Source organism: Argentina anserina, chromosome 2 (assembly GCF_933775445.1).
Source record: "Argentina anserina chromosome 2, drPotAnse1.1, whole genome shotgun sequence".
Classification (NCBI taxonomy): domain Eukaryota; kingdom Viridiplantae; phylum Streptophyta; class Magnoliopsida; order Rosales; family Rosaceae; genus Argentina; species Argentina anserina.
The window spans coordinates 26,419,407-26,435,420 of NC_065873.1; the positions used below are offsets into that span (position 1 = coordinate 26,419,407).

The 16,014-nt window shown below is 38.3% G+C and overlaps 2 protein-coding genes across 2 annotated transcripts; both read right to left on the reverse strand.

Annotated features, from left to right (window-relative positions):
- Nucleotides 1–6,614: 6,614 nt before the first annotated feature.
- Nucleotides 6,615–7,612, reverse strand: LOC126785251 (probable carbohydrate esterase At4g34215). Its single transcript, XM_050510879.1, has 2 exons — nucleotides 7,005–7,612; nucleotides 6,615–6,912 (listed from the first exon to the last, which is right to left on the reverse strand). Exons 1-2 carry the CDS (start codon nucleotides 7,596–7,598, stop codon nucleotides 6,709–6,711), a joined length of 798 nt encoding a protein of 265 aa, XP_050366836.1. The 5' UTR covers nucleotides 7,599–7,612; the 3' UTR covers nucleotides 6,615–6,708.
- A 1,037-nt stretch (nucleotides 7,613–8,649) lies between these two features.
- Nucleotides 8,650–10,219, reverse strand: LOC126785249 (probable carbohydrate esterase At4g34215). The gene is made up of 2 exons (XM_050510877.1): nucleotides 9,591–10,219; nucleotides 8,650–9,226 (listed from the first exon to the last, which is right to left on the reverse strand). The coding sequence occupies exons 1-2, from the start codon at nucleotides 10,188–10,190 to the stop codon at nucleotides 8,942–8,944; spliced, it is 885 nt and encodes a 294-aa protein (XP_050366834.1). The 5' UTR covers nucleotides 10,191–10,219; the 3' UTR covers nucleotides 8,650–8,941.
- Between the last annotated feature and the right edge of the window lie 5,795 nt (nucleotides 10,220–16,014).

Here is a 16,014-nt window from a genome sequence, read left to right on the forward strand (position 1 = left end):
TCACTAATGACATTAATAGGTGAAAGAAATCGAGGAGAAAGAAAAAAGAAGAGAATAAAAAAAGATAATGCAAGAGAGAAAGAAAGAGACACCTAAAAATGACAAAAAGAATGAATTTAACAAAGGAGATTGCACCCACCATTGACAAAAATAAGTGAAAGAAATTGAAGAGAAAAAGTCCAAGCTCTAATATTCAAGAGCCAAAACTCTACTAAACTACTACCTCAAACATTATTCACCAAAACAGCAAGCCGTTCTCTCCCATATACTAATTTCATCTCCACCGAAATCACTATTGAAGACACACCTCCAAGGTTCATACAGCGTGTGATTCTCGCAACTCATCTCCATAGGTTTGTTTGTTTTTGATTTTCTACAATACTTTGTCTATGAAGATTGTAGTATGATGTTTGTGTGAGATTATTGTTTTGTATTAAGAATCGAAAAATATCAGATTGTTTTATTGGATTTTTGGATCTTTGCCGAATTGATGGTTTCCTATAATTAATGAGGTTGTATTTTATATTATTGTGTTCTAACCATATTTCTCATACTTTTAGATAATTTTAAGATATGTGCATATGAATTTAGTGCTTGGATGTGAAACCATATTGACACAAATCGAATCATGCCATATTGACACAAATTGAATCATGCCCTAAGTAGGTTCGGTTTGTTGATTAAAAGTGGTAAAAATTATGGAAATTTGGATGTGATATCATGGTGGGTGACGCGATATATGAGACATGTCTTTAACAAAGATTTGATGCTTAAATATAATCTTGTTTGATTTCTACTCTAAGTGTTATTGAATTCGATTGTATGTAATGTTAGATTAGGTCCTATGTCAATCTAAATATTAATTGAAATCTTGCATGATTAGATGATACTCTATGGCTCTAATTGTATTGGTATCTAAAAAATATGTAATTTGTTGAATTAGAATGCATGATAGGTTCAAACTTGTAATTATGTGGTGTAGTGGTTAATTTGGTTTAAGTTTATTAAAGATAAGTCGATCATGTAAATAATAATTTAGGTTTTATTTGAGTAGTTAATAATCAATCTCAAACCCCCCATTATTTGTTAACACTAAAAGGTTAGAGCTCCCTTCAATTCCCCGGAAAGAATGATATATGCTTATTTTATACTAACGATGATGTTTTACATGGTTTATTATAGACGTTTTATTTAACACTTTATCAAAAAGAGTCAGCCCACCAAAAATTGGTTTATATAGTTTATGAAATAAGAGTTAAGAGTTATACAACCGGTGGTGGTGAACAAACTGTTTACCAATTACCACCTATGTTGATGTATTTCAATACTCTTCCGATCCTTCAAGGACTTCACAGGGAAGTGAAGTTGAATCCAACACAACGTGGCATTCATCCGCCCATATGAAGCTAGGCTAGTGATTTTCCGGTTTCTACGCTCAATTCACTCTTATTATTATCATCATTACCGTTTTCGTTTCTCCTATCATCGGTGCTTTGCTGGACTGAGTATTCCTCTACGTCTTTATCCTCATTCTTCCTCATTAGAAATGTTGATTTCCTCGTACTTCTTCTCAGAAAAACGCATATCACATCATCAAACTGATCTATATGTATATGTATATCCATATAATCCATATCATTCATCTTAAAACACCGATACCTGACACAAGACAAAATTGCCAAACTCATTTCACAACTACAAAAACATTTCTAACAAATTATTTTCAACTAAAAAACATACAATCAATCTAACCAAAACTTAATATTAGATCAAATATTACGATGAAGCACGTGCCGATTATTGTTTTCAATTATCGAATATTATACAAAGGATAACCACCCAAATAAAACATAACATTAACAAGCCAAACTCATTCAACTATAATTCGCCTAAATCTAACACATTCATCATCCACATTTACAATTAAACAATGCAAGGTATGAGTTTTTTCATAATGAGGGATTATTTATAGCGTTGTCGTCAACTAAATTACATGGTGTTCATCTGAGAAATTTGATTATTCGAAAGGAAATTAAACCGGCCGGAGTTTCTTCAGGCAAAATATAATTGTATATATCTTTTTGATGATAAAATATAACTGTATATAGACCTTCATAGTAGGGGTGTTAATTGAAAACCGAAAACCGAAAAAAAACCGAACCATAACCGAACCATAACCGAAAAAAACCGAAGAAAAAAAAAACCGCACCAAACCGAAAGATTTGGTGTGGTTTTGGTTTGGGACGTTTGGAAACCGAAACCGAACCGAAAAACTGAATATATATATATATATTATAAAGAAATTAGATTATTTATAGATATTTTTAATATACATAATTAAATATGTTATCGATTGAGACCCAAACTTTATCAAAATTCGATGAATTTTTTACCATATCTGTATTTATATATGCTGATCACATCCGACGGTCGAAATTTCATAATTTGAATTTTAGATATTGGAACCACAACATGTCTACTAATGTGGTATAACTTGTTTAGTGGTCTTTTTGCAAATGTATGCAGTTGTGAAGCAACTATATCTGATAAATAGAATTTCGCAAATTTGTCCGCATGATGCGTTACGTATAGTGAAATATGGTTATAGTAAAAAAATCACATATTTTCGATAACGTTTGTGTTCCGATCGAGGCGGTCAACCCTTTTTACGCTTATTATCCCCTATGGGTAGCCTTATCCCTGGAACGTAAAATTTTTGAAAATTTTACACGAGCTGCTACATCACATATATCTGAGAGTGTGTGCATGAAAAAATCCACCAAAACTAGTCAAGAAGGAGGGGGTAAGAACAAATTCACTTAATTAGATGAAATTAAGTTAATGTTGACCAGGTCGATCGAGACCCAAACTTTATCAAAATTCGGTGAATGTTTTACCATATCTGTATTTATATATGCTGATCACATCCGACGGTCGAAATTTCATAATTTGAATTTTAGATATTGTAACCACAACATGTCTACTAATGTGGTATAACTTGTTTAGTGGTCTTATTGCAAATGTATGCAGTTGTGAAGCAACTATATCTTATAAATAGAATTTTGCAAATATGTCCGCATGATGCGTTACGTATAGTGAAATATGGTTATGATAAAAAAATCACATATTTTCGATAACGTTTGTGTCCCGATCGAGGCGGTCAACCCTTTTTACGCTTATTATCACCTATGGGTAGCCTTATCCATGGAACGTAAAATTTTTAAAAATTTTACACTAGCTGCTACATCACATATATGTGAGAGTGTGTGCATGAAAAAATCCACCAAAACTATTCAAGAAGGAGGGGGTAAGAACAAATTCACTTAATTAGATGAAATTAAGTTAATGTTGACCAGGTCGATCGAGACCCAAATTTTATCAAAATTCGGTGAATGTTTTACCATATATGTATTTATATATGCTGATCACATCCGACGGTCGAAATTTCATAATTTGAATTTTAGATATTGGAACCACAACATGTCTACTAATGTGGTATAACTTGTTTAGTGGTCTTATTGCAAATGTATGCAGTTGTGAAGCAACTATATCTGATAAATAGAATTTTGCAAATTTGTCCGCATGATGCGTTACGTATAGTGAAATATGGTTATGGTAAAAAAATCACATATTTTCGATAACGTTTGTGTCCCGATCGAGGCGGTCAACCCTTTTTACGCTTATTATCACCTATGGGTAGCTTTATCCATGGAACGTAAAATTTTTGAAAATTTTACACTAGCTGCTACATCACATATATGTGGGAGTGTGTGCATGAAAAAATCCACCAAAACTAGTCAAGAAGGAGGGGGTAAGAACAAATTCACTTAATTAGATGAAATTAAGTTAATGTTGACCACATCGATCGAGACCCAAATATTATCAACATTAGATGAATTTTTTACCATATCCTTATTTAAATATGCTGATCACATATGACGGTCAAAATTTAATATTTTGAATTTTAGACATTGGAACCACAACATGCCTACTAATGTGGTATAACTTGTTTAGTGGCTTTTTGCAAATGTATGCATTTGTGAAGCAACTATATATTATAAATAGAATTTTGCAAATATGTCCGCATGATGCGTTACGTATTGTGAAATATGGTTATGGTAAAAAAATCACATATTTTCGATAACGTTTGTATCCAGATCGAGGCGGTCAACCCTTTATACGCTTATTATCCCCTATGGGTAGCCTTATCCCTGGAACGTAAAATGTTTGAAAATTTTACACGAGCTGCTACATCACATATATGTGAGAGTGTGTGCTTGAAAAAATCCACCAAAACTAGTCAAGAAGGAGGGGGTAAGAACAAATTCACTTAATTAGATGAAATTAAGTTAATATTGACCACATCGATCGAGACCCAAATATTATCAACATTAGATGAATTTTTTACCATATCCTTATTTAAATATGCTGATCACATCTGACGGTCAAAATTTAATATTTTGAATTTTAGATATTGGAACGACAACATGCCTACTAATGTGGTATAACTTGTTTAGTGACTTTTTGCAATTGTATGCATTTGTGAAGCAACTATATCTTGTAAATAGAATTTTGCAAATCTGTCCGCATGTTCTTTTTATTTCGTTAAGAATCAAGTAGGTAAACAAGGAAAGAAACTCCGATTTTCTTTACAAAATAACCGAAAGAAAAACCGATATAAACCAGAGAAAAATCAAACCGAACCAAACCGAACACAATTGGTTTTAAAAAAAAAAGTGAAAAACCAAACCGAACTAAACCGAATAAATAGAACGGTTTAGTGTTCGGTATCACTTATAAACCGAACCATTCAAACCGATTAACACCCCTACTTCATAGAACCTTACCTCAACTAATTGAACTATTCCAACTTGATATTATGGATGCAATCAGCAATTCAACCAGGCAGTTCCTTCTCTTCACAGAGGAAGACAGTGCCCTTTTTCCCTAAATTGAAATTTCAATTCAACAATTTCCCAGTTTCGCAATTGCATAACCTAATACCTAATTTAAAACTTACGCTCAATTATTTTTGATTTTACCCATCCAGATTTTTAACCAAATTTTACCGATTCAAAAACAAAATTTTTAACAGAACCAACCCAGCTACCGTTAGTTCAATCTGTTTGGAGGAATGAAATAATGACACCTGTCCCCGACAGATCACGATGGGGTCGGACCATTCCAGAACGCACCGTCTCGAGCAGGCCACATCTTTGGATGGATTTTTCTTGGCCATTGGTTGCCCTCTTTATAATATATTAATATTATAATTTTCTGGGAATTGACAGCAGCAAGCAACTTTTAGGTCTGTTTGTGCTGAAACATATGCATCGTTCATCGTTGATCCATTTAATTTAGACATATGTTATTAAGCCTTCGCATATATCATTATAAATATGACAGAACTGATTTGAATATGTTTACAGCGATTTCTTGCTTTTTTCCTGGCACTTTTTATTCTGATTCCGGGTAATTTCTCATCATACAAAGCATATAACAACTAGCTCATAAGAGTATAGAACCCATCAAGCAAAGCACCTTTACATAAATCATCAGTTAATTCAAATGCTAGTTAATGGCTAGCTCTTCCTATCTGAAGATTCACTTCGGGGTCTTATCTTCAACGACATCATCCTTGGGTTTTCCAGAAACAGCGTCCTTAGCTGACTGAAGGGTGTCAGCAACAGCAGTAGCTGCTTTACTCACAAAGCCAGCAGCACCGGTTTTTCCAGAATCTGCTCCACCGTCGTTGATCTCATGAAGTATCTCCACCTTCTCCTTTACGGGTTCTTTGTCATCTCCGGCCGGTGATCGGTAATCCACTGCATCTACCTTGACCTCCACTCCACCTTGCTCGTTTACACCTTCAGTTCCCTGCCACAAAATACGCAGAACAAAATTAAGATCATCTCAAACATTTAACATTAAACAAGTACAAAAGAGCCACTGATTCAGTAGACATAATGTTTACCTTTGAAGTATTCATGTCGCAAATTTCAAATATGAAGTCGGATAATGATGCAAAGCTGTTGATAACGATCAGGAACTCGTAGTTATTTTATAGTCTACTTGGAAGAGGTCTGCATAGCTCATCAGGAAGGAGCTACCAATTAGTTAAGGACACGTTATGCATGAGGTGTTTGATTTTGCTTGGTTAATATCCACACTGTCCATGGTGCCGACACGTATGGAATTTTAGAACAATGTTCAAGACGAGTGGGATGTTGCGTCCACCGACAAGCTACTTCATGGTACCCAACTTTGCTGCCTCGAATACGAGAGAGTAGTTACAAGCTCAAAAGCCCAAACGTTTGAATGGATATACTAAAATGGGCTTTACATTCAGCAACATGGCCCGAACTACTGAGATTATATCAGAATTTTCGGCAACTTTCAGAGGAAGGTCATATGCTTATAACAAGACGGTTGCGGGTTTCATAAGTAGACAATTCTGCATTACAAATCCTAGGTCCATATCTGTAGTGCACCACTAGAACTCGACGAGGAAATTAAACAACGCTTCACACAATGCCCTTCAAATTATAGCCACGACTCTACCACTCAGAAACTATGTCCTCATTACAGGTAGTGTTGCTCTTGGGAACAAAGGTTTAAGTTTTTATAAATTATGAATAAGCGAAGGAACTGTAAGAAGTTCCAAGCAGGTGTACATTGTCACAATTTGGTTACATTTGTATGGAAAGTTTAAAACTGATGACTATAAGAAGCCAGAAAAGCATTGGCTAGCTTGATCCCCAGGTGGACCTCCGACATGGTAGTAAGATGGAGATTATCCGGTTTCAGAGGCAACCCTTTAGCATCGATACATTTCACATTAGGCAACGTCATTCCCAGCTGTGCCTTCCTCACTATATCTACGAACTGGCCTTCTCCTGATGCCAGTGCTACCTGCATGAATCAACATTACTAAAATTAGTAAAAACCTGGCCTACAAATCATTTAACACAGAAGTTAAGTTACGAATCATCTGTACTATAAACCTGTATAATAGGAAGGTTAGGGTTTCTGAGATCGAAACGTAGATCAGATACAAGCCTCTCGAAGTTGCCTTTATACGCTTCAGCATCGGCTCTATTAACAGTGTCGCTCTCTCCTTGGTACCATAGAACTGCTCTGATAGTTCCACCTGCCTTCACCGACTCACTGGCTCGTCTAACCAACTGAGTATACAACTGACCACCTCGAGCCCACTGGCCGATGTTAGTTCCCCCCACAGCGCAAGGAACCAGACCCAAAACTCCGATGGAGGAGCCTTTGGCTCGCAGGACCTCATTGGCAAAAGCCATTCCTGGACCTACTCCACACGTCTTGCCTATATCAATGTCAGCGTGGAGTGGCTCTCGTGCTTGTTCCCACACGAGTTGAGCACTCAGTCTGAGAATCGACTGGTTCGGTGTGCACTCCGGAGGAACGTTGCCATCCCACTTGGCGCCGGTGACGCCGCCTCTCCCGGCCATGTTGCTCTGTCCGGCGAGAATGAAGATGTTCCCGGGAGAAGAAACAGAGGCCCCTAAATTGAATTTGGTTGTCAGGACCGCACAAACTAGCAGAGCCAACTTTGAGATGGCACTCATGGCACTAGTCGCCATGTTCGATAGAGCTCGGGCACGCTAATGAAGTTACAAAATCTGTTTATGTATTATTATTACCACTCATTCAGCTCTCCAAATTTGAATTAAAATCTCTGTCTCATTATGAGTCAGATTCTCTACTATATTGTGTTTTACCATATTACTAGTTACATGATTATCAGTATCAGATTTTTAACCAGATCTGCATTTCAAAAATAATTCAGTTTGTATTTTTCCATAGTGGTGAACTGGTGATGTTCTCAAAATCCGGAAACTGATGTATCATGGTTTTTAACATTGGGTCACAGTTTCACATGGACTGAATGATGGAAGCGTGAGTGTACTGGCGCGCAGGCGCTAATTAGATTGGTTGTGGGACTTGTTTCTAGATAATGACTTGATCTTTACCATATGTTCAATACTTTGGTTGTAATATAATCAGGTTCATTCTACTTTATTTTATGATAATTTTTACAGAATATTTGTGAAATAATTAACAAATTTTGTTTCTTCTTTTGTGAAGAGGTGTTATGGTCAGGTGGTAACATCCAATACGCAATTAGGTTCAAAAATTCTAAGTTGTTTTCTTAATAGGGATAGTCTAGTGGAAGCATCATTCTCAAAAAAAAGAAAAAGTGGAAGCATCATTTTAGCATATGTATGTATAGGAGGGACGGATGTTGTACAAATAACCCGACATTAGGAGGTCTCTGATTTGAACCCCATTTTGTAATAAAGTGCGGACGGATGTTACACCTAAATTGTTCTTGCCTGTTGTAACTGTACATTATGTTTACAAAAAAAAAAAAAGGTGTAAGCAGTCTTTAAGATTACCTGATTGCATGGAAGATTTACTATAATCGATGGGCTTATGGATGAAAGGGGTTTTGACGGGCCGTTGGGGTCAGTGATTGTAATCAAGTGGATTAATCCAGCAAATTAAGTACTGTATTGTCCTAATCCCCCTATCAATTTCCTCCACAAATTACTCTTTTCCCATTCTATTGATACAATTTAGCCATTCAGTAGTTTGCATCAATAATTCCAGAGCCATACTGAAACTCTCTCCAGTCTTTCTGCAACAACCGGTAGGTACTTTAAGTTCCAAAAGTACTGAGATGATGTTTGTGGATCACTAATCTTGGTTTGTATATACATAGAAAGAAAAGCTCATTAACAACTATCAGGCTTATGCTTAATTATTGTCACATTCTTCACCCCCATATAAATGCGATATTATGAATCCCCAAAACCATAGGACTGTAGCTGGCTGGCTTAGCATCAACCCAGAACACAAAGCTGACTCATTGAAGTTTGAATTAATTTGATGGATTAGAAATGACGAGTTATGAAGTCAAAAGTTTCCAAAAGAAGCCAATCACAAAATGGATGATCAAACAAGGACGTCTTTTTCTTGGTGCATGATTGCTTATAGAGCTGGAAATGAACTGAAAATATGTGTCAGCCAACATTTCCCCTAGTCGAACCTGACTAGGGGTAGTGAGGTGCAACCTATCAGGTTCTAATGTGAGACCCTTGGCATCAACGGTTCGCACGTTTAGTAGCTCAACTCCCAGCTGAGCTTCTCTAATTCTCTCCATGTATGGTCCTGCTCCTGATGCAATCGCCACCTACAAAATTCCATAACAATTTGCACTTAGGATTTGCATAAAATTTGGTCTATGCTGAGTTCCTGAGTTATGTGTAATTTGAAAGTTGAAACTAACAATAGTAGAAATAGATTTCTCCCTCCAAGAGTCCAGGTCATTTGAATGTAAATTTCTTCTAAATATAACTCTGCCTAGGTTACATAGAAGATATAAAAAGATGAACTATTATGGCAACTTGATCAACTAGTGCATCTTTTAATCTTTAGGAGTAGCAGACACCCATGATATGCCCTGATATTAGTACTGAATATAATCTAAAGCATTGGAAGTATCGACATCAAATAAAACCAACTCCAACAGATAGCAGGAAAAAAGATTGTAGTACCTGGATTATTGGAAGCATGGGATATTTCAGAGCCAACCTCAAGTCTCCAAAAAAGGTTTCCAATCTGTCTTTGTAAGATTGGGCGTCTTCTATACTAGTCGTATCGCTCTCACCTTGATACCATAGCACTCCCGTGATTGAGCCGCCATTTCTACTCACATCTAACGAAGCTGCCTTAGCTCTCCTAATCATCTGTTCGTACAGGAACGACCCTCGTTCCCATTGGCTTAGGTTAGTCCCGCCGATCGCGCACGGGACTAAGCCAATCGCACCAACGGCGCTATTGGTAAGGAGCGCATTGGCGAATGGCATCCCGGGGCCGATCCCATTTGTCTTCTCCAGGTCGATGTCGGCGTGGAGAGGCTCGCGGGCTTCCACCCACGAGAGGTTGGCGCTGAATCGGAAGATGGAAGGGTTGGGGCGGCACTCGTGAGGAATGACGCCGTCCCAGGTAGTGATTCCGGTTGTGGTGTCGTTGACAACGCCTCCGCGGCCGGCCATGTTGCTCTGTCCGGCAAGAATGAAAATGCTTTTGATGTGTTGCTCTTTTGATGAGGCGTGAGACGCAAGAGACATAAAGAACAAGAAAAGCATCATCATGGTGGATGTGGGGCTTTCTTTCGATCTCTTTGCGACACAATGAGGCAACGTGAGGGAGGATCCTAGTCGCCAACAACTGCGCTATTTGAAGCTCAGCTTTGCTAGTTAGATTGATTAACTGGCATGGGAGTTAAGGAAAGAACTGGGTTGGTATTAATTAGTTCAGTAGTTGGATACCCATGACCTAATTAAACTTATAAAATGACTCGCCACTCGTAAAGTCGATGCTTAAATAATGGCCAACTAATATCCTCACCGGAATATTTCTTGACTAGCTTTGTGTTCACCACAAGGTTGCTTGACTGATTCCAGATTAACTTATTAAGAGAGTAAATCCATACAATGGTCCAAACTAAAACCACAAGATTCAGCAACTAAAAAAAATGTATCATTACAGGAAGTGATCTAATATAGTGCAACTGTACACAAATTCTTTTTAATTGTTAGGAATTTCTTCATTTGATGATGATACTTTTGTAAATCAGTTCATCTGTGCTCCTTAATTTGAAAGGAATGGGTGTTTGTTGGGTAGCTTTAGTAAGGCTTCATGCTTTTTTTTAATTTTTTTTATCAATGTTAGGCTTCATGGTCTAGAATAAATTTGTTGTCCCTGATATCAAATTATCAATGAGTTTGAAAGTGAAACAAAACGAAGAGTTTGACCTTAGTACCTCGCTTTATGCCAATCCGGCCGATGTCCTTTTCTAGTTCCCACCGCATTCCCGTAAACAGTTTGCTAGTTTAGAGGGGAGACCAAAGATCACTGTGGTACCTGAAAATACAAGATATAACAACAACGAGTAATAGCAGCGGAATATATAGAAGAATTTTACTTTTCTATTGAATAAACAATATTACAATGATTACACCTTAATCAATAATAATGTTATTCTCAAAAGTAAACATACTTCTTACTTGATAGTCACAATCAAGCATGAAACAACCTCACTAAGATCGTTGCTTCAAGTGTCGATACAACCTCATTAAGATCGTTGTAGTCACACGAATGATCAACCTCACTAAGAATGTTGATGTTTCCACTAAGGTCTTCAATGGAGTCACAAAGATCTCCTAGCACTAAGCTTCTCTTTGTTGTCAATTTTCTTCTCTATAGATTCACCTCTTTTCTTCTTTTTCTCTCTTTTTCTCCTTCTCTCTTTTTCACCTTCTCTTTGGCCGTGTCTCTCCTAGAGGCTTACCAAGCCTACTGCATGTATACATCAAATATATACCAGCTGCATGTATTCCCTAACCCTAGGAATTAAACCTAACTTCCATTCCTAATACATCTCACATAGAAAAGGAAAAAAATCCATATGAATATGGAATACACATTTTATTTTGAATCTTTTTCTATAACAATTCCCAAACACCATTTAACTAAATATATATTCCCAAATATATATCAATCTACCCATAATCAAATCGGTGGAGACTTATTTGGTAGGAAAAACAAACCATAATCTTTTCCTAGTCCAATTAGGAAACAACTTAAATTCTCCTTTTGCATATCAAATCTTCATGACTTGTCCTCCACACCTTTGGATCTTCATCAACTATATGGAGGCCAATATATGTACCTTCAATACTAGAAAAGAAGATATCGACATGACGACATTGTGTCACGTATCAACCTCAATAACGGCATTACAGGATGCCAGGACAAAGAAATAACGGTTGTAAAACCAAGAACCATCAGTGGAAGTGTTTCCAATTTTCCTCCTTGAAAATGTTCAACGCAAACCAATCTCCTACAACCCTCATCTACAACCTATTCTTTAGTTCCCAAATAAATGCCAACGTTCTCAAGACCTTCGTAGGCTCACGCCCGCTTTCGCCGCATTGTTGAAGAGAATGCAACTAACCGCAAAAGATTCCGGCAAGATTGCAGCAGCAAATGTACAAGAGGTGCGACCACCTTCACATATGGCAAGGGTGGCAGAAAAGCGAGTTGCACCTTCATTTGCTCTTTATGTTTGGCTTGGTTTTACTGCCTTATCTAGGAAGGAAGATCGTAGTTCCTTTGTTTGGTGGGGTTGTGCTTTTGCTCAAAGGTACATTGATGTAGAATTTATCGCTAGACATTGGCTTATGCAACAACGAGTAATAATAAATTTTGAACAGAAGTCCTTAGCTAACAAAAGAATAGTTTCTTCCCTTATCTCGTGTTTTCTATCAAGAGCTAGGGTTAGAGTTTCCTTTGGTTCGGCGACCGAACAAAGGTTACAGTTGATTCTCTTATATGCGTTGTGGGTCTACAACGTATGCAAAGTGGTAGGTTCTTTCCTTTGCTCGATAGAGGACGTTATTGGAGGTATGATGCGGAAGTTGGTCTTGACGGAGGAGGAGAATCAGGAGATTATCCTCCCTTCGAGTCTGAGAAAATGGAAACCATGGAAGTTCCTGATTGTGTGTCAACTTCTGACAAACAAGCCGTATAAGACTGATGCTTTGATTGGCACAATGATAGGGTTATGGACGCCAAACAATTGGAGTGGGGGGAGGCCGGTAGTGTCTGGGAGTATTTTGGAGGGTAGTGATAGAATAGTTTTATCATTTGTTCGTGAATATGATAGAAATTGTTTTACTTGGGGGAGTCAATGGCATTTGATCATTCTCTTCTAGTTGTTGCAGCGTCTGATGGGAGAGAAAACCTCATGGAAATCTCACTGCGTTGGCAGTTCTTTTGGGTGCAAGCTTGGGGTATACCGCTGCTCTTCATGGAGGAGGAGACGGGACAAAGAATTGGAAATAGTATAGGGAGGTTCATAAGAATGGGGGGTTCTGTTGATGGTCAGTTTTTGGGTTCTACGTTGAAGGTGAGGGTTCAGGTAGATGTTGAGAAGCCTATTCACAGGGTGACAAAGATATGCTTGTCGGGGTTGGATTATTCGTCGTGTTTTGAGTTAGATTATGTAAAGTTGCCGAAATTTTGTTTCTATTGTGGTCGACTCTCTCATGAATCAACTTGGTGTGATCTCCGCCATATGGGGTTGATTAAGGAGATGCGATTCGATCGTCTGTTGTGTGCGGAGAAGAAGGATATATGGCTTAAAGAGAAGGAGGAGCAGGAGAGACATGCAGTGGAGGAGGGATTCCGTAGTGGCAGGACGTGGTTTGGTTTGTTCAACCCACAAGGTGGGGGCTGGTCGATGACAGCTCCGGATTTTCCAGTTTCAGGCATGGTTCGTGATCGAGAAGAGTGGGAAGAAGAAGACAGATTGGCTAAAACAGACTTTGTTGAGATGGAAGTTGAAGGAGAAGGCGGTGTAGCGAAGTCTGAGAATAATCGACGTCCAAAGCGCTGACGATGGCAGTCTTCGTTTTCGACGGTGTCTATTGCAGAAAGGCGTGATTTTCGAGATACTTCAAAATCATTCAATGCGCTTTCATCGCTGATTTCAAATTTTCCAGATTCTCGGGAGGGAGTGTTATGCGGGAAAGAAAAAAAATTGCGGAGCTGCAGTGCCATGTCCCGTCAAGATCGGATTTGGTAGTTGTGTTTGTGGATGCATTGAATACGGCAATTAAAGAGGGTGAGGGAGTTATGCCTATTTTAAATCAAGATAGGACAATTGAGTCAGAGCCTGGATAGTTTCTTTTTGACTAATTCTCCATGCATTTCAAGTGGGCTGAGGGGACTTGTATCTCCTTCAAGGGAAGTGGGACCGGAGGGGAGCCTAGTGTGGGCCAAGCAGACCTCCCCTAAGTTAAGGCCTGATGTGTTATTGACAAAGTCATGATGAGGTAAGATGTTTGATTAGCATGCAGTGTGCGCAGGTTAACGTTGCTTCTCCAATGGTGAAGTCTAACATGAGTAATGGGCGTTCTCCGAATCGTTCCTCCGTGATGGATCCGGTCTCGACCTATCACGAATTGTGAATGCTTTGTGTTGGAACTGCTAGGGGATTGGCAACCCTTGGACAATACAAGGGCTTAAAAGGATTGTTTCTCTAATTCTTCCCAATTTAATTTTTTTGAGTGAAACTCGATGCAATTCGGAGGAGATGGTTCGGGTTCGAATGAGTTATGTTGAAAAAACGTTTTTACGGTAAATTGTAAGTTTGTTCAGCGGAAGAAAGGGAAGGGAGTTAGTCGGCGAGGGGGTTTGTGTTTACTTTGGAAGGATGATATTAAAGTTTCTCTATTATCTTTCTCTGACCATCATATTGATGTCCTGGTGGGGGATGTAGATGATCCTGATTGTTGGAGGTTCACGGGGATCTATGGGAAGCTGAAAAAGAGAGAAAGAATTCAGACGTGGAACTTACTTCGCTCGTTACGCATGCAAGTGAATTTTCCTTGGGTTGTTGGTGGTGATTTTAATGAGATTTGTTTGGGTGTGGGTAAGCAGGGTGGTGCATGCATAGAGGTTTGTCAGATGGCTGATATGCAAGAGGTCTTGTCTTTTTGTGAGCTTCAAGATATCAAGTTTGTTGGGGTATGTTTTACATGGAGTGGAAATAGAGGAGGGGAGCTGATTAAAGTAAGATTAGATAGGTTTGTGTGTTCTTCTACGTGGAAGGATTTGTTCCCTGCCTCTAAGGTTAGGCATTTGGACCCTAGTTCATTTGACCATGTGCCTATTTTGCTTGAGGTAAGGAAACAAAAAAAGAAAGGAAACAAAAAAGGAAAAAGAGATTTAAGTTTGAGGAGGCATGGCTCTTAGAGGATAGTTGTAGAGAAGTAGTTAGGTCAAATTGGGAAAGTATGGTGAGTGATGGTGACCCGTGCAGGTTTGTCTTTTCAAAACTTGAGAAGGCAAGGTCAGCTTTGGAGATGTGGAGCTCTAGTTTGCTTGGAAGACTTAAAGAGGATATTTCTGAAATTAAAAATAAATTGATTGTTTTCTTTGACACATCCTTGTCGGCCTCGTGCTCTAAAGAAAGAGCTGCTCTCAAGTCCCGGTTGAATAAGCTTCTCCAAAAAGAGCATATTTTCTAGCGTCAGCGTGCTAAGGTGTTTTGGCTTAGAGATAGTGATCTTAACACGAGATTTTTTTATCAGAGGGCAAAAAATAGAAAAAAGAAAAATTATATTGCCTGTCTTTTCAATGAGGCAGGGAGGTGGTGTACTGAGGAGAATGAGATCATTAACATTGTGGTTTCGTATTTCAGAAATTTGTTCTCTTCTGCTTCCTCTATGAACGAGTGGGATATGGTTGATAGACTTGTGGATTTGAGTGTGGTAGTTGACAATGAGCTTTTAACAAGGGAGTTTGAAAAGGAGGAAATTTATGTAGCACTCAAGTGTATGCATCCGTCAAAGGCACCCGACCCTGATGGTTTCTCCCATAGTTTCTGTCAAGCCTTATGGGATTTTATTGGTGATAACATTGTTCAGGTGGTTCATAATATATTTTTATCAGAGGAAAATTTGAGAGTTTTTTAAACAAGACGTTTGTCGCTCTAATTCCGAAGGTTGATGTTCCGTAGTATATGAGTCAGCTACGTCTAATTAGCTTGTGTAATGTTGTGTAAAAAATAGGTTCTAAGTGCATAGCCAACAGGTTGAAGCCGTTTATGGATAAGTTGATTTCTCCATTTTCAGAGTGCTTTTGTTTCTGGCCATTTAATTTTTGATAACTCCTTGTTGGCGTTCGAAATTTCTCATTGTCTGAAGAAGAGGAGAAGTGGTAAGGTCGGGTATTGTGCTTTGAAAATGGATATGAGCAAGGCATACGACAGAGTGGAATTGAGTTTTTTTGGAAGCAATCATGTTAAAAATGGGGTTTGATGGTCGTTGGGTGGGGTGGATTATGAGTTGTATCCAAACAATGTCTTACTCGTTTATTGTTAATGGTGAACCTCGAGGCGTAGTTCAA